General features: G+C 46.7%; 1 protein-coding gene across 9 annotated transcripts; it reads left to right on the forward strand.

The window, feature by feature from the left end:
- Positions 1 to 10,568: 10,568 nt before the first annotated feature.
- LOC115136112 (RNA-binding protein 5-B-like) lies at positions 10,569 to 24,284 on the forward strand. Of its 9 annotated transcripts, none has more exons than XM_029671555.2 (25): positions 10,569 to 10,703; positions 10,966 to 10,999; positions 13,638 to 13,845; positions 13,961 to 14,119; positions 14,294 to 14,363; positions 14,792 to 14,865; positions 15,717 to 15,800; positions 16,119 to 16,179; positions 16,664 to 16,726; positions 16,831 to 16,991; positions 17,220 to 17,317; positions 17,467 to 17,554; positions 17,647 to 17,718; positions 17,817 to 17,880; positions 17,980 to 18,062; positions 18,179 to 18,299; positions 18,459 to 18,550; positions 18,666 to 18,845; positions 19,036 to 19,176; positions 19,483 to 19,560; positions 19,683 to 19,877; positions 20,030 to 20,104; positions 20,222 to 20,325; positions 23,136 to 23,265; positions 23,632 to 24,284. In XM_029671555.2, exons 2-25 carry the CDS (start codon positions 10,983 to 10,985, stop codon positions 23,755 to 23,757), a joined length of 2,544 nt encoding a protein of 847 aa, XP_029527415.2. In that variant the 5' UTR covers positions 10,569 to 10,703; positions 10,966 to 10,982; the 3' UTR covers positions 23,758 to 24,284. The 9 variants fall into 9 exon arrangements, with proteins under 9 accessions (XP_029527415.2, XP_029527432.2, XP_029527441.2 ...); XM_029671572.2 differs by having other exon boundaries at positions 19,486 to 19,560; XM_029671581.2 differs by having other exon boundaries at positions 17,653 to 17,718.
- The last annotated feature ends 483 nt before the right edge of the window (positions 24,285 to 24,767 follow it).

Below are 24,767 nucleotides of genomic sequence, written 5' to 3' on the forward strand. Positions count from 1 at the left end.
TGGTGCATACATGTCCCTTGACAAAGAAACATGACATTTTATATTGCCTTGTTTTCAGTCACCAAACAATTCATTACAAGTGGCATGTTTTACGTTCTGAGCACAGTTTGAGTCTTTCCTGAGGAGTTATTCAGCTGTGACTGAATAAGGGACCTCTCATTGACGAAAGAAGTCTTTGCAATGAACAGAAAGATCATACTCCCGCGACATTTCTAACACAATTTCTAACGTGTAGTTATCCTCTTATGAACTGGACTCAAGTATTATAGGTGCATGTATTATAGGGGCATGCCGCCATCTACTGTATTGACTGTGTATCAGTCTACTATTCTGTAGTATGAATTCATTACACTTTGTGAAAAATTGCCTTACCAACTAACACTGCACACATTAAAACCTCACCACTATTCTGGCCTTATCTGATCCTACTCCAGGCCAGCAGCCTGGGAGGACAAGACATTATCGTTCAAAACATCTTGTAACTCTTCTGCACTAAAATCTTGTACACCCAAGTACTTTCTTCGCAGCTGCCACCACATCTATCCTCTGTGATTGGCCATGACCGCCAAAAGAACAACCTTACTGAAGTTCATGTTATTCCTATCACTCTCTATTGGCCTCGGCCTACTAACAGGGATACTCTTAAAGAACCCTCACCATGGACCCATCTTCCTCTACTACTCTCTTCACTGCCTCAGCATACGACACCTTCTGCATTACTCTGATCCTGGCAACCTGCATTTCTCTCACCGGAAACCAGCACCATGGGTACCCCTACAGTTTACAAAAACTACTTTTTCCACTGATACTACACATTCCTTTGTTTCATGTCCTCCTACCCACTTATCACATCCCAGAATCTCCCTCCTACACACTGCTGCCACATGACTACAAGCTTGACACCTAAAACACCGTAATGGATTCGGGACAAAAGCTATCACGGGATAACTGACACATCCTAACTTTACTTTATCTGGTAAAGACTCTGCATCAAAACTCAATAGTAGAGACAGTGTCTTCTCTGTTTCTCCACACTCTCCACCAGGTCTACGTCGCAACAAACGGCAGCCGTCACAGACACCGGGAATCTTAAACTGCAGTTAATCCTCCTCAACATTTAACACCACTCCAGTTCACTCCATTCAACGGCGCCCTGCTCCGGAGAGGAAAGCAAGTCACAGTTCATCTCCCCAATCACATGGTGTGGAGCACATGCTCCTTATGGACGGCAGAAAAAAATAGAACGATGCGGTTTCACTTCGAGTCACTTTCACTGACCCAACATTCCCCAACCTCTTCTCCACCCAACCTGACACGACATATGGATCTGCCAGAAGGCAAGGATCCATTCTCTCCCAAAATCTCACTCCAGATTCATCTTTGTCATCATCAGGACGAGGCTCAAACTCTGCGGTCTGCACCGTACCTGCCATCACAGTAAATTCATCCTCACTCTCGTCACGTTCAGTTTCCTCTGTATTCATTCAAAACATGTTCCCATTTTTTTCCCTGTCTGCCATCTTCTTCTTCATCAGATCTTCCAGAATGCTTGTGCATTCCTCCATTCCATATTTACTTATAATATGTTCCACTTTTCTCCTTTTTTCCCCCTGTTCCACCATCTTACCCCCACCTCATGGCCACACCGGCAGCCGTACGTACTGTCTGTGGTGATAGAAGCTCCACTTCTACGTCCTAATCACCACACATGGTTCAGCTTATTCTCAAACTCCAGTTTAGCCACTAGATCCTCCAGAGGCTGGATATCTGAAGTCCCTTTTCAGGGGACACAATGCAAGCTTTGAGTGGATGACTGGTTTCACATTTACATTTACATTTAAGTCATTTAGCAGACGCTCTTATCCAGAGCGACTTACAAATTGGTGCGTTCACCTTAAGACATCCAGTGGAACAGCCACTTTACAATAGTGCATCTAAATATTTTAAGGGGTGAGAAGGATTACTTTATCCTATCCTAGGTATTCCTGAAAGAGGTGGGGTTTCAGGTGTCTCCGGAAGGTGGTGATTGACTCCGCTGTCCTGGCGTCGTGAGGGAGTTTGTTCCACCATTGGGGGCCAGAGCAGCGAACAGTTTTGACTGGGCTGCGCAGGAACTGTACTTCCTCAGTGGTAGGGAGGCCAGGCCAGAGGTGGATGAACGCAGTGCCCTTGTTTGGGTGTAGGGCCTGATCAGAGCCTGGAGGTACTGAGGTGCCGTTCCCCTCACAGCTCCGTAGGCAAGCACCATGGTCTTGTAGCGGATGCGAGCTTCAACTGGAAGCCAGTGGAGAGAGCGGAGGAGCGGGGTGACGTGAGAGAACTTGGGAAGGTTGAACACCAGACGGGCTGCGGCGTTCTGGATGAGTTGTAGGGGTTTAATGGCACAGGCAGGGGAGCCCAGCCAACAGCGAGTTGCAGTAATCCAGACGGGAGATGACAAGTGCCTGGATTAGGACCTGCGCTGCTTCCTGTGTGAGGCAGGGTCGTACTCTGCGGATGTTGTAGAGCATGAACCTACAAGAACGGGCCACCGCCTTGATGTTAGTTGAGAACGACAGGGTGTTGTCCAGGATCACGCCAAGGTTCTTAGCGCTCTGGGAGGAGGACACAATGGAGTTGTCAACCGTGATGGCGAGATCATGGAATGGGCAGTCCTTCCCCGGGAGGAAGAGCAGCTCCGTCTTGCCGAGGTTCAGCTTGAGGTGGTGATCCGTCATCCACACTGATATGTCTGCCAGACATGCAGAGATGCGATTCGCCACCTGGTCATCAGAAGGGGAAAGGAGAAGATTAATTGTGTGTCGTCTGCATAGCAATGATAGGAGAGACCATGTGAGGTTATGACTGAGCCAAGTGACTTGGTGTATAGCGAGAATAGGGAGAGGGCCTAGAACAGAGCCCTGGGGACGCCAGTGGTGAGAGCGCGTGGTGAGGAGACAGATTCTCGCCACGCCACCTGGTAGGAGCGACCTGTCAGGTAGGACGCAATCCAAGCGTGGGCCGCGCCGGAGATGCCCAACTCGGAGAGGGTGGAGAGGAGGATCTGATGGTTCACAGTATCGAAGGCAGCCGATAGGTCTAGAAGGATGAGAGCAGAGGAGAGAGAGTTAGCTTTAGCAGTGCGGAGGGCCTCCGTGATACAGAGAAGAGCAGTCTCAGTTGAATGACTAGTCTTGAAACCTGACTGATTTGGATCAAGAAGGTCATTCTGAGAGAGATAGCGGGAAAGGTTTCCTTTATATGTAATAGCTTTGTGTCTCTAAACTAGTACAAGTACTGACCTTAAACATACATTTTGTTTAATGTGGCGAAATGAAAAATAAGCACCCGTGTGTGATCATCACAAATGGTAATACTGACCTAGAACTTCAAGTTGATCTTTAGGGGATGGAACTTTGGATTTGCTTGACAGTGCAAAATCATTTTTATGCCTTTTTACTCCTCTTGCCTTTTGAATGACGTTTCAAATGAACTCAACATAACCTTGTTATAGGTTAGTAATTAAGTTTCCTTAATTTCTATACCTGAAATATTGTTCCTCAAATTGGAGCTTTGTTTGTGGGTGACTGAGTGAGTCCTTACTGGACTGATCAAGAGAAGAAGGTGTAGAAATAACTAGTGCTGTAATATCCTCCATTGCACGGTTGCAAGGCTTCAGTTAGACCTTGTCTCCTACAAGCCTGAAACAGTGTAGAGGAGAACATTGTGCAATTATTTAAAGATATACTCTCTGAGAAGGTAGGGTTCTTTTTGGAAGATGCAGGGACACTGCTGTCCTAACTTCAGGGGGAAGCTGGTTCCACCACTGGGGTGCCAGGACAGAAAAGAGCTTCGACTGGGCTGAGCGGGTGCTGCCCTCCTATAGGGGTGGGAGTGCCAAGAGACCACAGGTGGCAGAACGGAGTACTCGGGTTGGGGTGTACAGTTTGAGTGTAGCCTGAAGGTAGGGAGGGGCTGTTCCTTTTGCTGTTCTGTAGCCAAGTAGCATGATCTTGTAGTGGATGCGAACTTTGACTGGAATTCAGTGAAGTGTGCAGAGGAGCATGGTGACATAGAAAAACTTTGAATTAGGACCTTGCGTCTCTTCCTGTGTGAGGTAGGGCCGTACTCTACGGATGTTGTAGAGCATGAACCTGCAGGAGCGAGTCACTGCTTTGATGTTTGCAGAGAACGATAGGGTGTTGTCCAGCAAGGTTCTTTGCACTCTGGAAGGACAGCAGGCAGACCTTCCCTGGGAGGATGAGCAGGGCCATCTTCACTATCACAATTCCAATGGGTCAGAAGTGTCACGAACGTCGTCAGGGAAATGACCGGACCAAGGTGCAGTGTGGTGAGCGTACATTTATTTTTATTATGAATGTCGCCAACAAAAACAAGAAACAACAGAACGAACGTGAAGCTTACTAGGGCTATACAGGCCACTAACAAAGTCAACTACACACAACTAAGGTGGCAAAACAGGCTGCCTAAGTATGATTCCCAATCAGAGACAACGATAGACAGCTGTCCCTGATTGAGAACCATTCCCGGCCAAAACATTGAAACAGAAAACATAGAAATAAAGAAACTAGAATGCCGACCCTAGTCACACCCTGACCTAACCAAAATAGAGAATATAATCCTCTATATGGCCAGGGCGTCAAAGTACCCCCCCAAAAGGTGTGGACTCCGGCCGCAAACCTGACTCTATAGGGGAGGGTCTGGGTGGGCATCTACTTCGGTGGCGGCTCCGGTGCGGGCCGTAGACCCCGCTCCACCTCTGGCTCACCCCACTTTGGTGGCGCCTCTGGTGCAGGGACCCTCACCACAGGCCCCGGACTGGGGACCCTCGCCGCAGGCCGCTGACTGGGGACCCTCGCTGCAGGCCCCAGGCTGGGGACCCTCGCTGCAGGCCCCGGACTGGGGTCCGTCGCTGGAGGCTCCGGACTGGAGACCGTCGCTGCAAGCTTTGGACTGGAGGCCGTCGCTGGAGGCTCCGGACTGGAGAGCGTCGCTGGAGGCTCCGGACTGGAGACTGTCGCTGGAGGCTCCGGACTGGAGACAGTCGCTGGAGGCTCCGGACCGCGGATCAATGCTGGAGGCTTCGTGCCATGGATCCTCACTGCAGGCTCCGGGCCATGGATCATCACTGGAGGCTTCATGCCATGAATCATCACTGGAGGCTTCGTGCCATGGATCATCACTGGGGGCTTCGTGCCATGGATCATCACTGGAGGCTTCGTGCCATGGATCATCACTGGAGGCTTCTTTGCTTGACATCATGGGGAAATCAAAAGAAATCAGCCAAGACCTCAGAAAAAATTTGTGGACCTCCACCAGTCTGGTTCATCCTTGGGAGCAATTTCCAAACGCCTGAAGGTACCAAGTTCATCTGTACAAACAACAGTACGCAAGTATAAACACCATGTGACACCGCAGCCGTCATACCGCTTAGGAAGGAGACACCTTCTGTCTCCTAGATATGAACGTACTTTGGTGTGAAAAGCGCAAATCAATTCCAGAACAACAGCAAAGGACCTTGTGAAGATGCTGGAGGAAACAGGTACAAAAGTATCTATATGTATGTAAACATTATTAAAGTGACTATGTACTACGTAGCAGGGACTCCAGACAAACATGGATTATGAAGGTCAAGCCAGCGATGTCGACTAGAGCTCAGCCTTCAACACCATAATGCCCTACAAGGTCATCACTAAGCTCAGGGGCCTGCGTCTGAATCAGTGAGTGATGGTCAGTGATGTGCACGCCGAGGAACTTTAAGCTAATGACCCTCTCCACTGCGGTTCTGTCAATCACTCTGCCAGTGCACTCACCTCCTCCCTGTAGTCTGTCTCATCGATGTTGAGACAGCCTACCCCTTGTGTCGACAGCAAACTTGATGATCGAGTTGGAGACGTGCGGTCACGCAGTCAAGGATGAACAAGGAGTACAGGAGGGGGCAGGAGCAGCGTGGTGGAGATGTTGTTTCCTACCTTCACCACTTGGGACCGGCCAGTCAGTAAGTCCAGGACCGAGTTGCACCAGGGGGGTTCAGACACAGGGCCCTGAGCTTAGTGATGACCTTGTAGGGTACTATGGTGCTGAAGGCTGAGCTCTAGTCGACGTCGCTGGCTTGAGCTTCATAATCCATGTTTGTCTGGAGTCCCTGCCACATATGTACATCTTGTGTCTGAGCCATTGAATTGCGACTCCACTTTGTCCCTGTAGTGTCATTTTTCCTCTTTGGTTGCCTTATGAAGGTTGCAGCGGGTCTGTTTGTTCATGTCCATCTTCTCAGTCACCTTGCCATGGTTAAATGCGGTGGTTTGCGCTTTCAGTTTTGCACAAATGCTGCCGTCTATTCACATTTTTGGTTTGGTTAAGTTCTAATCTTCAGTGGGAACAACATCCTCTATGCATTTCCTGATGAGCCCGTCACCGAGTCAGTGTATACAGTTGTGGCCAAAAGTTTTGAGAATGACACAAATATTAATTTTCACAATCTCTGCTGCCTCAGTGTCTTTAGATGTGTTTGTCAGATGTTACTATGGAATACTGAAGTATAATTACAAGCATTTCATAAGTGTCAAAGGCTTTTATTGACAATTACATGAAGTTGATGCAAAGAGTCAATATTTGCTGTGTTGACCCTTCTTTTTCAAGACCTCTGCAATCCGCCCTGGCATGCTGTCAATTAACTTCTGGGCCACATCCTGACTGATGGCAGCTCATTCTTGCATAATCAATGCTGGGAGTTTGTCAGAATTTGTGGGTTTTTGTTTGTCCAACCGCCTTGAGGATTGACCATAAATTCTCAATGGGATTAAGGTCTGGGGAGTTTCCTGGCCATGGACCCACAATATCGATGTTTTGTTCCCCGAGCCACTTAGTTATCACTTTTGCCTTATGGCAAGGTGCTCCATCATGCTGGAAAAGGCATTGTTCGTCACCAAACTGTTCCTGGATGGTTGGGAGAAGTTGCTCTCGGAGGATGTGTAGGTACCATTCTTTATTCATGGCTGTGTTCTTAGGCAAAATTGTGAGTGAGCCCACTCCCTTGGCTGAGAAGCAACCCCACACATGAATGGTCTCAGGATGCTTTACTGTTGGCATAACACAGGACTGATGGTAGCGCTCACCTTGTCTTCTCCGGACAATCTTTTTTACGGATGCCCCAAACAATCGGAAAGGGGATTCATCAGAGAGAATTACTTTACCCCAGTCCTCAGCAGTCCAATCTCTGCACCTTTTGCCGAATATCAGTCTGTCCCTGATGTTTTTCCTGGAGAGAAGTGGCTTCTTTGCTGCCCTTCTTGACACCAGGCCATTCTCCAAAAGTCTTCGCTTTACCCTGCGTGCAGATGCACTCACACCTGCCTGCTGCCATTCCTGAGCAAGCTCTGTACTGGTGGTGCCCTGATCCCGCAGCTGAATCAACTTTAGGAGACGGTCCTGGCGCTTGCTGGACTTTCTTGGGCGCCCTCAATCCTTCTTCACAACAATGGAACCACTCTCCTTGAAGTTCTTGATGATCCGATAAATGGTTGATTTAGGTGCAATCTTACTGGCAGCAATATCCTTGCCTGTGAAGCCCTTTTTGTGCAAAGCAATGATGATGACACGTGTTTCCTTGCCGGTAACCATGGTTGACAGAGGAAGAACAATGATTCCAAGCACCACCCTCCTTTTGAAGCTTACAGTCTGTTATTAGAACTCAATCAGCATGACAGAGTGATCTCCAGCCTTGTCAACACTCACACCTGTGTTAACGAGAGAATCACTGACATGATGTCAGCTGGTCCTTTTGTGGCAGGGCTGAAATGCAGTGGAAATGTTTTTTGGGATTCAGTTTTGGGGACTTTCCCTTCATAACATTCTGGAGTATATGCAAATTGCCATCATACAAACTGAGGCAGCAGACTTTGTGAAAAATAATATTTGTGTCATTCTCAAACCTTTTGGCCACGACTGTACATCAATATTATTCTGAGGCGGCCCAGAACGTTTTCCAGTCTGTGTGATCAAAACAATCTTGAAGCATAGATTCTGATTGGTCAGACCAACACTCGTACGTACCACGAGAGCTTCCTGTTTAAGTTTCTGCCTATATTCGGGTAGGAGCAGAATGGAGTTATGGTCTGATTTCCGGAAGGGATGGCGGGGGAAGGTCTAGAAGGCCAGCACCCCGGAGTCACCTCTTCACCTTTGGCGTTGAGACTGGTGTTTTGCGGATATTATTATTATTATTATTATTTTTATTTTTACATCTTACCCCTTTTTCTCCCCAATGTCGTGGTATCCAATTGTTTTAGTAGCTACTATCTTGTCTCATCGCTACTACTCCCGTACGGGCTCGGGAGAGACGAAGGTTGAAAGTCATGCGTGCGCATCCAACCCGGAAGCCACCCGCACCAATGTGTCGGAGGAAACACTGTGCACCTGGCAACCTTGGTTAGCGCGCACTGCGCCCAGGCCGCCACAGGAGTAGCTGGTGCGCGGTGAGACAAGGACATCCCTACCGGCCAAGCCCTCCCTAACCCAGATGATGCTAGGCCAATTGTGCATCGCCCCACGGACCTCCCGGTCGCGGCCGGTTATGACAGAGCCTGGGCGCAAACCCAGAGTCTCTGATGGCACAGCTGGTGCTGTAGTACAGCGCCCTTAACCACTGCGCCACCCGGGAGGCCTTTGCAGATACTATTTAATGAAGCTGCCAGTTGAGGAGACTTGTGAGGCGTCTGTTTCTCAAACTAGACACTCTGATGTACTTGTCCTCTTGCGCAGTTGTGCACTGGGGTCTCCCACTCCTCTTTCTATTCTGGTTATAGACCGTTTGCGCTGTTCTGTGAAGGGAGTAGTACACAGCGTTGTATGAAATATTCAGTTTCTTGCATGGAATAGCCTTCATTTCATAGAGCAAGAATAGACTGACGAGTTTCGGAAGAAAGGTCTTTGTTTCTGGCCATTTTGAGCCTGTAATCAAACCCACAAATGCTGATGCTCCAGGTACTCAACTCGTCTAAAGAAGGCCAGTTTTATTGCTTCTTTAATCAGCACAGTTTTCAGCTGTGCTAACATAATTGCAAAAGGGTTTTCTAATGATCAATTAGCCTTTTAAAATTATAAACTTGGATTAGCTAACACAACGTGCCATTGGAACACAGGAGTGATGGTTGCTGATAATGGGCCTCATGTATATTTATATATATATATACATATACGACAAAACACACATCACGACAAGACAACACTACACTAAGAGAGACCTAGGACAGCAAGGCAGCAACACATGACAACACAGCATGGTAGCAACACAACATGACAACAACATGGTAGCAACATATGGCAGCATCACAACATGGTACAAACATTACTGGGCACAGACAACAGCACAAAGGGCAGGAAGGTAGAGACAACAATACATCACGCAAATTAGCCACGTCTGTCAGTAAGAGTGTCCATGATTGAGTCTTTGAGTGTTTATTGAGCTCGTTCCAGTCGCTATCTGCAGTGAACTGAAAAGACGAGCAACCCAGGGATGTGTGTGCTTGGTAAAGAACATCTAGCCACTAGAGAGCACCCTTACCTGCCGATCTATAAAGTACATCTGCGTAATCTAGCATGGGTAGGATGGTCATCTGAATCAGGGTTAGTTTTGGCAGCAGGGGTGAAAGAGGAGCGATTATGATAGAGGAAACCAAGTCTATATTTATGGATGGCAGCCTGTTCAGAATGTCGCTCAACAGTTGAGGGATACTGATACATTGCTTGTAAATGACGTGGATTTTGTGGTGTTTATTACGCTGCTCAAACAAACAAGAAGTTGTAGAGGGGACATAATTGTAGGTGCGGCTGAAAGGTTGTTGGGTCTGCAGGAATTAACAGCTGAAGCATTGTAGAGAAAACTGAATGAAGATGTTTCCCCCACATAAAAAAAAACATCCCCCTGTCAGTGTATATTTTTATTTATTTGTTAAACTTTGTTTGATATTATTTACTACCCATACAGTAGGTGGTTTATTGCACGTAAAATGTGTGTCAACGTCATTAAACTATAGAATAAGAGAACATTGTCAAAGTGTTTTATTTATTTTTATAACCCAAGATAAACCACAACCTGTCATTTACAATGGGCGCAAATGAATCATACTGGTCAAAACAATCAAAGAGGCGGGCAGAGCCATGCACGACCTAGCGACATCTTATTGGCGCGATCTAGCATATATTTGCATTTGCCATTAGGGAACGCCTATTTTGAAGTGAACTCAACTTGCCCTTGCACTCCTAAACGACGCCATTTAAAAAAAAAAACAATTTTGGCAAAGGGTAAAGTCTACAAAACTTTGTCCACTGTTCATAACATATTTTAGTTTTGGGAAGAGAAACTCTATTGAGCTCAAATGTGTCATCGATGAGAAAATGTGCAGAATGTTGGCCAAAATCCATCTCGATCTATCTTCTCCCACTGGGCTTCCTCATCCCCATTTGTGGTTGTGAGTGGAAATACCAACCGGATGCTTCAGATTTATACATCCTGTGAAACATCTGGCTCATTGTTCTGTGATTTTGTTTACCACGTACCCGCCGCTAAGCATCTTGGGAAGAAGAAGGTGCTTGAAGACCAACAACCATTTTTCATGTGAAATGTGCAAGTACTTGAATTGTTTGCAAAACCTATTTAGCAAACAGATTATCATCGGGAATCTCCTACATTTTTTTAAATTGTGAGTTAATATGCTTCTGTACTGTTGTGTTACTGTTTGTTCTTGAGCTAACTAGATGGTTCGTTTTAAATCGTAACGTTAGGTCATTAGCTAGCTAGCTAACGTTAGCCATAACGTAACTTTAGCAATGATAGAGTACTGTCTTATGAGTCACCATATAGCTTCTGCTTCTAGCAGACATGCCAAATAGCTAGTTAAGTTCGCTGACGTGAAAGTAATAAAAATGTTCTCTCTCTTCCCCCCCCCCCCCAATCTTTGATAGTCGTGACAACCATTGAAATGGGAGCTGATAAGCGGTGAGTAACAAATTGACATAACAATATAACGTTAGTGAACTGCACTGAGTTCGGAACACAATCGTTACATTATAGGAAAAATCCACCCAAAACCACGCATTCCTATTTACAGTGTTACATAACACTGTATATATATATATATATATATATATATATTAATGTTTCGTTTTTTTTCATTTATAATAAGGTTGGTAACAACATGTGGTTGAGAGCTTTGGGCCATTAATTGAAAGGTCGCTATTTCGAATCCCCGGGCTAACTAGGTGAAACGTCTGTCGTACCCTTGAGCAAGGCACTTAAAAGCGACTTACGCTTTTGAACCTTAACAAGGCGACACTCCATCTTTAACCCCCTCCTCCACATTTACTGGATTGGTTGAGAAGTGCAGAGGAGAATCTACCCTGACAGTTTTTTTTCCCTCGTCAAGACCAAATATGTAGGGGGATCTACGTTCAGGTTTTCCTTTGACGCCTACTTTGTTTGGTTAGTGTAAAAAAGCGTTTTGGTAGGGTCTGTATCTTCTGGCAAGTAGCTCGCTAACTAGCTATAACATTTATAACACTATGTATTGCTTACATTACCATTCCACCTTTACTAGCACTACAGAGTAAACAACTCTCCCTCCTTAAACGCAATGAAAGACATCTGGTAGGGATGTGCATCTTACCCTTTCAACATGAATTGATCCATATCTAGATGGCCACATGGGCTCCGATACACTATATGTTTTTGTTTAAAAGGATTCAGTGCGATTGTTTGATTAGAGAAATGAATCGATGCAATTTGGTGCGATATGATTTGGTGCCCCAACATTTGTTGCATAAACACATTCATTTTCCATTCTAAATTAAAATCTGATGCTGATGGAGTTCATGAGTTGGGCCTCTGAGCTGACTTCTGTGCATGTGTGTAAATGATGTCTTATCAGTGGTGTAAAATAATTCAGTAAAAATACTTTAAAGTACTACTTAAGCTGTTTTTTTGGGGTATCTGTACTATACTATTTATATTTGACTACTTTTACTTGACTACATTCCTAAAGAAAATAATGACCTTTTTACATACATTTCCCTGACACCCAAAAGTACTTGTTACACTTTGAATGCTTAGCAGGACAGGAAAATGCTCCTATTCACGCACTTGTCGAGAACATCCTTGGTATCTCTAATGCCTTTATACTGCCGGACTCACTAAACACACATGCTTCATTTGTAAATTAGTGTTGGAGTGTGCCCCAGGCTATCTGTAAAAATGGTGGCATCTGGTTTGCTTAATATAAGGAATTTTCAATTATTTATACATTTACTTTTGATACTTAAGTATCTTTAAAACCAAATACTTTTAGACATTCAAGTAGTATTTTACTGGGTGACTTTCACTTGAGTATTTCTTTTAAAATTAAGCTATCTTTTGCCCAAGTATGACAACTGGGTTGTTTTTCAACCACTGACATCTATGGTGTATGTAGGCACCTGAGCTGAGCGATAAGATAAACTGGGCATCTACCCCACCCTCCCCCCGCGCACACACACACACACTTTTCATCTGAAATCACCATCACCCACTAATACATTTTTTTTCAGATTAAAAGTGTTAGTAATGTATCAATATTTATCTTTAAAAATAGCTATGACATCACCAATGAATATGTAGCACAACTTTGGATTTCACTCCGGTCTCATAATTGAATTGTTTCGACCGTTTGGAAGTTTTGCGTGTAGCAAAAGTGATTTCAGTCCTCTTTATGAAATGATCAACTTTACCCTATCTAAAAAAGGACCATATATACTGAATGTTTAAAGCAAAAGTATTGCTCATGGTGGTCCTCCAATAATCGGTATCGGTGTTGAAAAATCATAATCGGTCGATATCTAATCCTAACATTGTGCAAGCAGCCATTTGACAAACATTTGAATGCAAGAATAGGCCTACCTCCCCTTGGCTAGTGCGCACAGCGCGCAGTTTGACTAGGCTACTGATACAGCCTGGGTTTGTTCGGCATCCAAAATTACTTGTAGATCAACGATTGTCAACATAATGACATGCTCAGTTCAACACTGAAGATGAGGTGTTTTCGGAAGGTAGAAAGTAAGTCATTTTTGGAGAATAAAAAAATGCTAGTGAACTGGCGATTTGTAACATTTTAATCGATTTTCTGACCGATGCCTGCTACATTTGGATCTGTTTTGGGTCCTGCGGACTGATGCACTCATTTCTTAATCATTTGAACCGGGGACCAATGCATATCGGTGACTCTTTACATCCCTAGCATCTGGCAGAAGTAAATTCATCCATAAATACGAATGAATTTGATGTAATGGTCAAGCCCATTCAAAACACCAGGGACATGAACACTGAAGTATGATGTAGGAATGTGTGACTTGCACAGGATATAAACTGGTTAGGGCGTTAGGCAGAGTTTCAGTGGCATTCACAGTATAAGGAAGCAGAGTGGCTTGCAAGATAACACAGACTAAATCCCACACAACAATGCAATAGTAGATTTGTTTCTGCTTGAAAAAAACATAATTGTAAGGGTTATGTTAAAATTGTAAATCATAGTACTTACTTGGAGGTTATCTTGAGCCATGTAATTACATTGGAAACCATTTTGTTATTCCTTGTGTGTCAAAATTAGGTCTGCGTTTGACTGTCTCTGCCTGTGTGCGCACAGGGTGAGTCGCACAGAGCGTAGTGGCAGATACGGCGGCAACAATCAGGGCCGGGGTGAGAGGCGAGAGCGAGGAGACCAGGAACGAGAGCACGTCACGCGACGCTGGGGTGAAGAGAGACGCATCGAACGCTACGATGGAGGGGAACACCGGGGGAACAGAGCCAGTCCAGAGGTATGTGCTCCTAGTCACTGGGCGTCTGACATGACTTGGCAAGGGAGTGCAGCCAAAACCAATCTTGTTGACGACTAGGAGAATACACTGATCCACGCTGTTTTATCCGCGCCAGCAGAGAGACAGGAAACGGCGGAACAACGATGGAGCTGAAGAAGGCTACCACTCTGATGGAGACTACCCGGAGCAGGACTACAGGGGGGAGCCAGGGGAGGAGAAGGAGAGTAAAACCATCATGCTCCGGGGCCTGTCTCTTCACGTCACAGAGGGAGACGTAAGTTTCTCTCTCTCTCTGCTTTAGACCCACCACCGGGTCAGTAATGTGGTTTGTGCAAAGAAGAGTAGACTATACAGTGAAACTAAAGGAGACGTTAGCAACTGTATAATGTCAACTGAAGCGCGTTGCGGAACTGAGGGCGACGGATTTAAATGTTCTTGTGCCTTCCAGATCCGAGCTGCCCTGGACCAGCTGGAGGGACCCCAGCCAATAGATGTCCGGTTGATGAAGAAGAGGACAGGTGAGACCCAGGCGTTCCACGGAGTCCCTCCTTTCCCCCGCCATCTTTGACCACAGGGCCAATCTGCTTCAATTGGCTTCAGTTTTGCCATAGCAACATAAAAAAAAAATCTGAAATCGTTATGAATTAATGTCAAAAGCGAAGAAACAATCTTTTACGTTCTGTTTAGATATGGAGTGAAAAGGTAAGTAAGAGCATCAGCCAGTCAAGCGCTGTTTCAAATGAAAGAATAAAATAATGCATATAGGCACACTGAGGGTGCACGTTCCAGTGTCATCCTGCAGGATTTCTTGCTATGGCAAAACCCAAAATGAAGGGCCCACTGTTTGCCATATTGGGTCCTGAAGCAGTTTGTGACAGAGTTTGAATGTTGTGCCCATGGACTCTGACTAACACTCCTCCCGTCTATATTTGAATGCTGTCTCTAGGTATAAGCAGAGGTTTCGCCTTCGTGGAGTTTTATCACTTGCAAGATGCTACCCGATGGATGGAGACCAATCAGGTTGCTTCACAATCGCCAAGTCTAGTTTTTACCTTGGAGATCTGGGAGAGAAAAAAAAAAGAGAACCAAATGGCAACCAAAGTGAACTGAATAAGAACAAAAAATGATTTGAAGGAAATGTGGATTTAAGTTGGAATTTAGTTGGAGAATACTATATTGTAATCTTAATATGGTATCCATAAAGACTGCATGGTTTTAGGGGTTTATTTAACCTTTCACTGATAATTATTTAATCTCACCACCCCTCCCCCCATATTTTCAGGGTGTAAGACTAAGGTTTTAAGACGTTCGACGTCAATAGAATTGAGCCATGTAGCCTAATTTAACGGAAACTTACCTTAAAACACTTTGAGATTATAGTACCTTGCAATCTGACTGGTAAGATAACTCAGGAAGACATTTTTCTGATAAAAGATAGTCATAGGCCATCGGGGAAAATAAGGAATTCTGGCTCCTAGCCTACTGTCCTCCAAATTTGAGCACTTACTTGTCAGTTGATGTTTTTTTTTCTTTTTAGTGATTGATTCATGCTGTACTTCTTAGCAAATTTAATTTGTCTGTTGGAAGCACATCCCTGGTTCTAGGGAAGCCGATCAAAGTATCTCTATCATGTTAGCATACACTCTGCTCCGGCTCAGTCTGGACACTCGGGTCCCAAACACCTTAAGAACCCTCTGTACACAAGCTCACATACACATCCTTCCGTCTGTCTTTGACACAAGCGCCAACCGGGGGTCCCTTTCCCCCTTCCCTCCTTGCCAACACTGCTTGTATTTTGGGTGCAGCTAGAGTGAGACCTGCACCAGCCAAGAAACCTTGAAATGACCAACATTTTGTCCCCCCTCTTACAGAAACTCCTGGTCATCCAAGGCAAGAGTGTGGCCATGCACTACAGCAACCCCCGGCACAAGTTTGAAGACTGGCTCTGCAACACTGTAAGTTTCTCCTGTGGCTTGACTCCATATCCCACCCTGCCTACACTGTTTCCCCCTTCCACTCCTATCTGAAATTCTGTAGTGACAATGTTAGGCAATCAATTGTTATCTTATAGTCCAGAATGAGCTCCTGCCAAATGACTTTGAGCACATTGTTAGGTGTAGGAATGCCTGATTGCATTAGTTGCCAGTGTGAGCGTTTGGCTCAGGTAAGCACCCGTTGCTGCACTGCTTTTAGTTTGCTATTCATCTGAGGCAGCGGTGTCCTGGACCTAAGTAGCTGTATTTTCAATAAAAAATGTGACCGGTTGCTTGCAGTGCGGCCTGTACAATTTCCGGAGGAGGCTGAAGTGCTTCAGGTGCGGAGCATCCAAAGCTGGTAAGTAGTTCCTGAATCAGGAAGCCACTGCTTGCACCCATCTGGATGGCCTGAGACAATGCCATGGGACTACGCACAGGTGCAGGCGCAATAGAGAATACAAATACAGGGCTCTACAGTGCGACCATTCTACTCTCATATGTGCCAAAATATTTTGAAACGCGACCTGGAATTTAAAAAAATATATTTGTCATTGTGCTACTAAATTTCTTTGCGTGCGCCTACATTTTTTAACTTAGAGCACATGTGCTCCTTGTAAAAAAAAAAAAATGTCCACGTAGAGCCCTGACTAATCATATTTCTTAGTATTGTGAACAAACCAGATTTGGCTGAAAACGTATGTGAGAATTGACAGGTGGAATAGCGAGGATGTCAAATCCCTGTGGAGCAGGAACATTTTCTAACTCATGTCCTGGCTTCTTTCATGGGTACTGAGGGTGAGGCGACGCTAATGCCCTCTCATTCTTCCTGCTTTTCCCAACAGAGTGTGAAACCAACACCACTGGAGTCCGAGAGACCCAGCAGAGCGGAGACTACTACGGCGACAGTGAGTACCCCTCCGCCGTCATGAAAATAAGTCCTGTCAGATGACCTGAGGGGGGTCTGAGAGCCAATGGGATAATTTATACTGAATGTGTGTGTCCTCTCCAGCGATCATCCTTAGGAACATCGCCCCCCTTACCACTGTGGAGGCCATAATGACTGCCCTGGCCCCCTACGCCAACCTGTCAACCAGCAACATCCGTCTCATCAAGGACAAACAGACGGGCCAGAACAGAGGCTTCACCTTCGTACAGCTTTCCTCCCCTCTGGTATGCCAGCCTTTCAGCAGAGCTCTCAACATTTAAAAAAAATAAATGTTTTTGAGTTTCTTTACAGAGCGACCTCTGTCTCTTCAGTGACTTTCCCCTTTTTTGATTGTTAATGGTCAACTGGTGCTTCTCATCCTTGGCTTGATTTAGTGGAGTCTGTATGAACTTTTCTCTGTAAGTGAAATGAGTGTGTTTAGGCTTAAGTGCTTTGTTGTTTCTGCATCACAGGAGGCTTCTCAGCTCCTAACTATCTTACAAGGACTGCAGCCCCCTCTCAAGCTGGATGGGAAGACCATCGGTGTGGACTATGCCAAGAGTGCCAGGAAGTGAGTGTCCCGTCACAGCGTTGTCCGTGGTTAGGTTTAAGAGGTGTTAGGGTTATAGTGTTCTCAGCATAATTCCAGTGGAGGATGTCCTCAAGAGGGCATAGGGATGGAGATGTCTCCCTAATCTCTACTCTCCTTGGTCTCTTCAGGGATCTCTTGCTCCCTGACTGTAACCGGATCAGTGCCTTCTCTGTGGCCAGCACAGCCATCGCTGCTGCCCAGTGGTCCTCCAGCCAGGTAAACGCACACAAACCCACATCTCCTCACAGTCACCGGTGACGTTTTGTTTTCCCGATGCACCTTCTAACCGTCAGTGTGTTCCTTCCAAGCCACAGCAGGGTGCTGAAGGACAGCTGTCGGAGTACAGCTACCTAGAGGAGGGCTACGTTCCCTACACACAGGTACGGTGATGGTTACCCCAGTCTGTAAATACCTGGGATGCATTGCAGACGCTGCCGCTTCAATGTGTGTGACTGACTGTGCCCTGCTGTGTCGATAGGACTACCAGGCCTACTACCAGCAGGCAGCAGGAGACCTCTCCCAGGGGAACGGAATACTGGGAGGTGAGAGGCAATGTTTGCATTCAGTGTCCATGCCTTTTTTTTAACAGCCTTCTGGTTTGAGGAGAACACTTGTAATTAAGCCTGGGTGTCTTTTCACAGCGGCCCCAGCTGCTACAGGAGTGGTGATCTCACAGGTTGCACAGGTCTACCAACCCCGCCTAATCAGTCACACTGCCACACAGGTGAGTCTTTGTCTTTTAACCTATGGGACTGGCAATACACACACTGTCGCCTTTACTGCACCACGGACAGTATGCTTGCCCTAAAGATTCCCCACAATGGCCAATTGTCTCTGCAGGCACTGCAATTGGCCCAGCAACTGGAAGCAAAACAGACCGGAGTTCACTCTGCAGCTGCAACCATTACAGCGCCGGTTTCCACAGCAACAGCGACACTCTCTGGACTGGCCACAGACACTGGTAGGAGCCTCCCTCTCCTGACTAACTGGCTCTGCAAGTTCCAGTGCAGAATGAAACATAAAAACTTAATGGAACGTTTTTAGATGTAAAATGATCTACTCTATTCAAGCCAGGTTTTTGATTGTTTGTAATCTTCCATGCTCTTGTCTTCATCCCCAGCTGTTCCCGACACCTCCACCTACCATTATGACGAGTCCTCGGGCTACTACTTCGACCCTGAAACTGGCCTCTACTACGACCCAAATACCCATGTAAGTACCCACACACCGGTCAATGTTTTCTGTTGCCATTTTGAATGGTTCCACCGTGCCTCATGAGTTGACTGAAAGGGGTATGTGTTTTTGACAGTTACCTTCTCTCCTCCAGTACTACTATAATTCCCAAACACAGCAGTACCTGTACTGGGACAGCGAGAAGCAGACGTACGTCCCTGCCTCAGCCGCCGACCAAACTGAGCAGACGGCAAACGCAGCAGCAGCTAGCAAAGAGGCTAAGGAATCCAAGGAGAGGAAACAAGAGAAGCCCAAGAGCAAGACGGCTCAACAGGTACGCAGAGGAGACCGGGTTTGCTTCAGATGTCAAGGCGGTACAGCTGTATATGAGAAAAGGGGCGGGGGGGGCGTTGCAGTCTCTACATTCTGTTGGTATCAGGACAATGTCATGAAACTCTTGTTGCTGTCAAGGGGTGTTGTATTAAAGTGTGTGTAGTTTGACTGAGTTGTCATGCTCTTTCCAGATTGCTAAGGACATGGAGCGCTGGGCGAAGAGTCTGAACAAGCAGAAGGAGAACTTCAAAAGCAGCTTCCAGCCCGTCAGCCAGGAGGAGAGGAAAGAGGCCGCGGCCGCCGACGCAGGCTTCACACTCTTCGAGAAGAAGGTAGCCATTTTAGGTCTATCCATGATGGCTGGAATCCTATAGAGCAGTGTTTCCCAAACTCTGTCCTCGGGACCCCAAGGGGTGCACATTTTTGCCCTAGCATTGCACAGCTGATTCACATAATCAAGTAATCATCAGGCTGTGTAGTGATAGGGCAAAAACCAAAAACGTGCACCCCTTGGGGTCCCAAGGACTTGAGTTCAGGGAAACGCTGATTTAGAGGACTCATCCAGTGCCACTTTTGACTTGATGGCGTCAGATTGACGAGGTGACTTGATGGCAGTGACTAGTGTTGTGACTTTGCAGCAGGCTGGAAGCTTGGAAATGCTCATGTCAGAAGCAGTGCAGCGCCCAGAGGAGCAGGCCCCAACCAACTCAGCCAAGGTAAGCTATTGATACTAGACTCAAATGTAAGCTCTGAAATGACATCATACATTTTTACCTTCCAGTCTTGTATGGTACCTACTTGGTTGGATGGTAAACTATCTGGTTGTGTCCTTCCACAGGTTGGTCTGGTGGCAGCCTACAGTGGGGACAGTGACCCAGAGGAGGGGGGTGCAGCAGAGCCGGAGCGCGATGGTGGTGAGCAGGGCCAGGATCAGCTGACAGACTGGAAGAAGATGGCCTGCCTGCTGTGTAGGAGACAGTTCCCCAATAAGGACGGCCTGGTGCGCCACCAGCAGCTCTCTGACCTTCACAAGGTGCTGATCCCTGACGCCCAGGAAGAACCCCACTTTAGTCTATTCACTAAACTGTTATGAAAATGAACATCTATTATGTGAACCTTGGAGCTTGTTTTATGTATGAATTCAGTGTGACGGGGTCTTAATCTTTACTTGTCGTCTTTCCCCAGCAAAACCTGGAGGTCCACCGCAGATCTAAGCTGAGTGAGGCTGAGCTGGAAGAGCTGGAGAGGAAAGAGACCGAGGTGAGACTCGGACATAAAGACTGTTGGTCTAATGTTACTGATTGACTTTTGGTTAATAGAAACCCTGTTGTCAGGTTTGTTTCTACATTAATTTCCTATTTCCCTCCCTGTGAACAGATGAAGTACAGAGACCGGGCTGCAGAGAGGAGAGAGAAATACGGCATCCCTGAACCCCCAGCACCCAAAAAGAAGAAATTCACAGCACAGCCAGCACCAGTCGTGTAAGCTGCTACTACATTTACATTTAAGTCATTTAGCAGACGCTCTTATCCAGAGCGACTTACAAATTGGTGCATTCACCTTATGACATCCAGTGGAGCAGCCACTTCACAATAGTGCATCTAAATCTTTTAAGGGGGGGGGGGGGGGGTGAGAAGGATTACTTTATCCTATCCTAGGTATTCCTTAAAGAGGTGGGGTTTCAGGTGTCTCCGGAAGGTGGTGATTGACTCCGCTGTCCTGGCGTCGTGAGGGAGTTTGTTCCACCATTGGGGGGCCAGAGCAGGAGGTACTGAGGTGCCGTTCCCCTCACAGCTCCGTAGGCAAGCACCATGGTCTTGTAGCGGATGCGAGCTTCAACTGGAAGCCAGTGGAGAGAGCGGAGGAGCGGGGTGACGTGAGAGAACTTGGGAAGGTTGAACACCAGACGGGCTGCGGCGTTCTGGATGAGTTGTAGGGGTTTAATGGCACAGGCAGGGAGCCCAGCTAACAGCGAGTTGCAGTAATCCAGACGGGAGATGACAAGTGCCTGGATTAGGACCTGCGCCGCTTCCTGTGTGAGGCAGGGTCGTACTCTGCGGATGTTGTAGAGCATGAACCTACAGGAACGGGCCACCGCCTTGATGTTATTTGAGAACGACAGGGTGTTGTCCAGGATCACGCCAAGGTTCTTAGCGCTCTGGGAGGAGGACACAATGGAGTTGTCAACCGTGATGGCGAGATCATGGAACGGGCAGTCCTTCCCCGGGAGGAAGAGCAGCTCCGTCTTGCCGAGGTTCAGCTTGAGGTGATGATCCGTCATCCACACTGATATGTCTGCCAGACATGCAGAGATGCGATTCGCCACCTGGTCGTCAGAAGGGGGAAAGGAGAAGATTAATTGTGTGTCGTCTGCATAGCAATGATAGGAGAGACCATGTGAGGTTATGACAGAGCCAAGTGACTTGGTGTATAGCGAGAATAGGAGAGGGCCTAGAACAGAGCCCTGGGGACACCAGTGGTGAGAGCACGTGGTGAGGAGACAGATTCTCGCCACGCCACCTGGTAGGAGCGACCTGTCAGGTAGGACGCAATCCAAGCGTGGGCCGCGCCGGGAGATGCCCAACTCGGAGAGGGTGGAGAGGAGGATCTGATGGTTCACAGTATCGAAGGCAGCCGATAGGTCTAGAAGGATGAGAGCAGAGGAGAGAGAGTTAGCTTTAGCAGTGCGGAGCGCCTCCGTGATACAGAGAAGAGCAGTCTCAGTTGAATGACTAGTCTTGAAACCTGACTGATTTGGATCAAGAAGGTCATTCTGAGAGAGATAGCGGGAGAGCTGGCCAAGGATGGCACGTTCAAGAGTTTTGGAGAGAAAAGAAAGAAGGGATACTGGTCTGTAGTTGTTGACATCGGAGCGATCGAGTGTAGGTTTTTTCAGAAGGGGTGCAACTCTCGCTCTCTTGAAGACGGAAGGGACGTAGCCAGCGGTCAGGGATGAGTTGATGAGCGAGGTGAGGTAAGGGAGAAGGTCTCCGGAAATGGTCTGGAGAAGAGAGGAGGGAATAGGGTCAAGCGGGCAGGTTGTTGGGCGGCCGGCCGTCACAAGACGCGAGATTTCATCTGGAGAGAGAGGGGAGAAAGAGGTCAGAGCACAGGGTAGGGCAGTGTGAGCAGAACCAGCGGTGTCATTTGACTTAGCAAACGAGGATCGGATGTCGTCGACCTTCTTTTCAAAATGGTTGACGAAGTCATCTGAGGAGGGGGGGGAGGGGGATTCAGGAGGGAGGAGAAGGTGGCAAAGAGCTTCCTAGGGTTAGAGGCAGATGCTTGGACTTTAGAGTGGTAGAAAGTGGCTTTAGCAGCAGCGACAGAAGAGGAAAATGTAGAGAGGAGGGAGTGAAAGGATGCCAGGTCCGCAGGGAGGCGAGTTTTCCTCCATTTCCGCTCGGCTGCCCGGAGCCCTGTTCTGTGAGCTCGCAATGAGTCGTCGAGCCACGGAGCGGGAGGGGAGGACCGAGCCGGCCTGGAGGATAGGGGACATAGAGAGTCAAAGGATGCAGAAAGGGAGGAGAGGAGGGTTGAGGAGGCAGAATCAGGAGATAGGTTTGAGCAGAGGGAAGAGATGATAGGATGGAAGAGGAGAGAGTAGCGGGGGAGAGAGAGCGAAGGTTGGGACGGCGCGATACCATCCGAGTAGGGGCAGTGTGGGAAGTGTTGGATGAGAGCGAGAGGGAAAAGGATACAAGGTAGTGGTCGGAGACTTGGAGGGGAGTTGCAATGAGGTTAGTGGAAGAACAGCATCTAGTAAAGATGAGGTCGAGCGTATTGCCTGCCTTGTGAGTAGGGGGGGAAGGTGAGAGGGAGAGGTCAAAAGAGGAGAGGAGTGGAAAGAAGGAGGCAGAGAGGAATGAGTCAAAGGTAGACGTGGGGAGGTTAAAGTCGCCCAGAACTGTGAGAGGTGAGCCGTCCTCAGGAAAGGAGCTTATCAAGGCATCAAGCTCATTGATGAACTCTCCGAGGGAACCTGGAGGGCGATAAATGATAAGGATGTTAAGCTTGAAAGGGCTGGTAACTGTGACAGCATGGAATTCAAAGGAGGCGATAGACAGATGGGTAAGGGGAGAAATCATGCTTACTCTTATTATCATTGTTATCCAATCATTTGTATATATTTTATTGTGTACGAATTTTAAGATGGGCACATTCTTTCCCCACCCCCCTTTTTTTGCTGTGGCAATAGTATTTTGTCGGCATGTTATAAATGTACACTGATTTTCTGTGACGTGAGATTGTAACAATGATTGTGTTGTCATTTCCCACTTCTCCTCTGCAGTAACTATGAGCAACCCACCAAAGACGGTCTGAACAGTGACAACATTGGGAACAAGATGCTGCAGGCCATGGGATGGCAGGAAGGCAGAGGTCTGGGCCGCAACCAGCAGGGCATCACTGCACCTATTGAGGTGAATCTCATCCAGTTAAAATAATTGAATAGTGCTGCTTCAACCCAAAGGCAAAACCTGTGAAGATATCTTTCATATACAACGAAGTCTGTTACATTTTCTCGTTTAAGTGCAGAACCGCGTTGTAGTGGTAACACTCTAATATGGTAACACTTCACATATGCACCGGAGACCAGGGTTCAGTTTTTGGGTACACTCTAACCACTTTCTCCCTCTTGACTGTCTCCCCACCTAATTATTTATTTATTTATATATTTAATTTCGTTCTATTTATTTATGATATATATATATATATATATATTTTTTTTAAATATGCCAGTGTTGAACGGCTTTACTTATCTCAGACCTGCTGTCACCTCCCTACAGGCCCAGCTGAGGGCGAAGGGAGCTGGTCTGGGAACCAAAGGCAGCAGCTACGGCCTGTCTGCCTCAGACACTTACAAAGACGCTGTCCGCAAAGCCATGTTTGCCCGCTTCACTGAAATGGAGTGATTTGCCAAATATACCTGCCTCCCAAGAACAACCATATCCTACTGACCTGGTGCTTTGTTCCCTGGGTTTCTGTGTGGGAGAAATCACCGTCCCCGGGCATCTTAACATCTCTCCCTACATTCATCCATAAACGGACACCTTGAGATAAAGGGATTGTAATGGCAGCATGGGGAAGTTGCAGAGATTACATGCTTTATTAAGGGGGATTGGAGGGAGGGCCTTCCTTTGCTAAAAGATTTGCGTTTCTTTGGATGAATTTCTGAGTGCCGTCACGTTGTCATCCGTCTGCTAGAGAATAGGAAAACGTAGAAAGGACTTGTCTATTGGAGAAATGTGAAACTATGAATTATGTAGGTTATGATTTGTATATATTGTATTGTGTAAGAATTTGAAGATGGGCACATTCTTTCCCCACCCCCCCTTTTTGCTGTGGCAATAGTATTTTGTCGGCATGTTATAAATGTACAGTTTGTATGGTATGCGTTCTCATTTTGTACAGAAAATATTAAATGAGATTGATCAACCAATTCATGTGGACTTCATTGTGAATGCTGAGCATAATTCCATGACTTGTACAATCTCTAGGTTAACAAGCTGTTCAATTGCAGACTTTGCTTTAGCTCGCCCTCATACCAAACTTGGGTGTCGGTCAGTAATAAAATAACATTGAGAAACTCAGGCATTTGTTTATAGTTTGTGGGCTCTTCAGTCTACCATCATCTTGGGTCGAACATCTGAAGCAAGGCCCCTTCATTTGATTTCAACCTAAAAATAAATGTTTTGCAGATACAGTCGACCCCTCTCCCTGAGTTTCCTCCCACAGGCATGGCCATTCTACCAGAATTAAGATGTAGAGTACTGCAGACTACCCCTTTGCCATTAGGACCTCCCTGTTGTCTCACTGTATGAGGTAAGCGACCTGGTGGAGCTAATTTACTATGTTTAGCATTGTTGAAAGGATGTTTCATTACAGCTCCCTTTTATTCTTCTGGATCTGACTAGATAGTTGT

Source organism: Oncorhynchus nerka, linkage group LG2, assembly GCF_034236695.1.
Source record: "Oncorhynchus nerka isolate Pitt River linkage group LG2, Oner_Uvic_2.0, whole genome shotgun sequence".
In the NCBI taxonomy this organism is placed as follows: Eukaryota; Metazoa; Chordata; class Actinopteri; order Salmoniformes; family Salmonidae; genus Oncorhynchus; species Oncorhynchus nerka.

Excerpts from the sequence above, each read along its gene's own strand:
- LOC115136112 (XM_029671555.2), top strand. Across the intron at positions 15,801-16,118 it reads AAGACTGGCTCTGCAACACT|TGCGGCCTGTACAATTTCCG; the intron begins GTAAGTTTCTCC and ends GGTTGCTTGCAG. Across the intron at positions 20,326-23,135 it reads GCACAGCCAGCACCAGTCGT|TAACTATGAGCAACCCACCA; the intron begins GTAAGCTGCTAC and ends TCTCCTCTGCAG.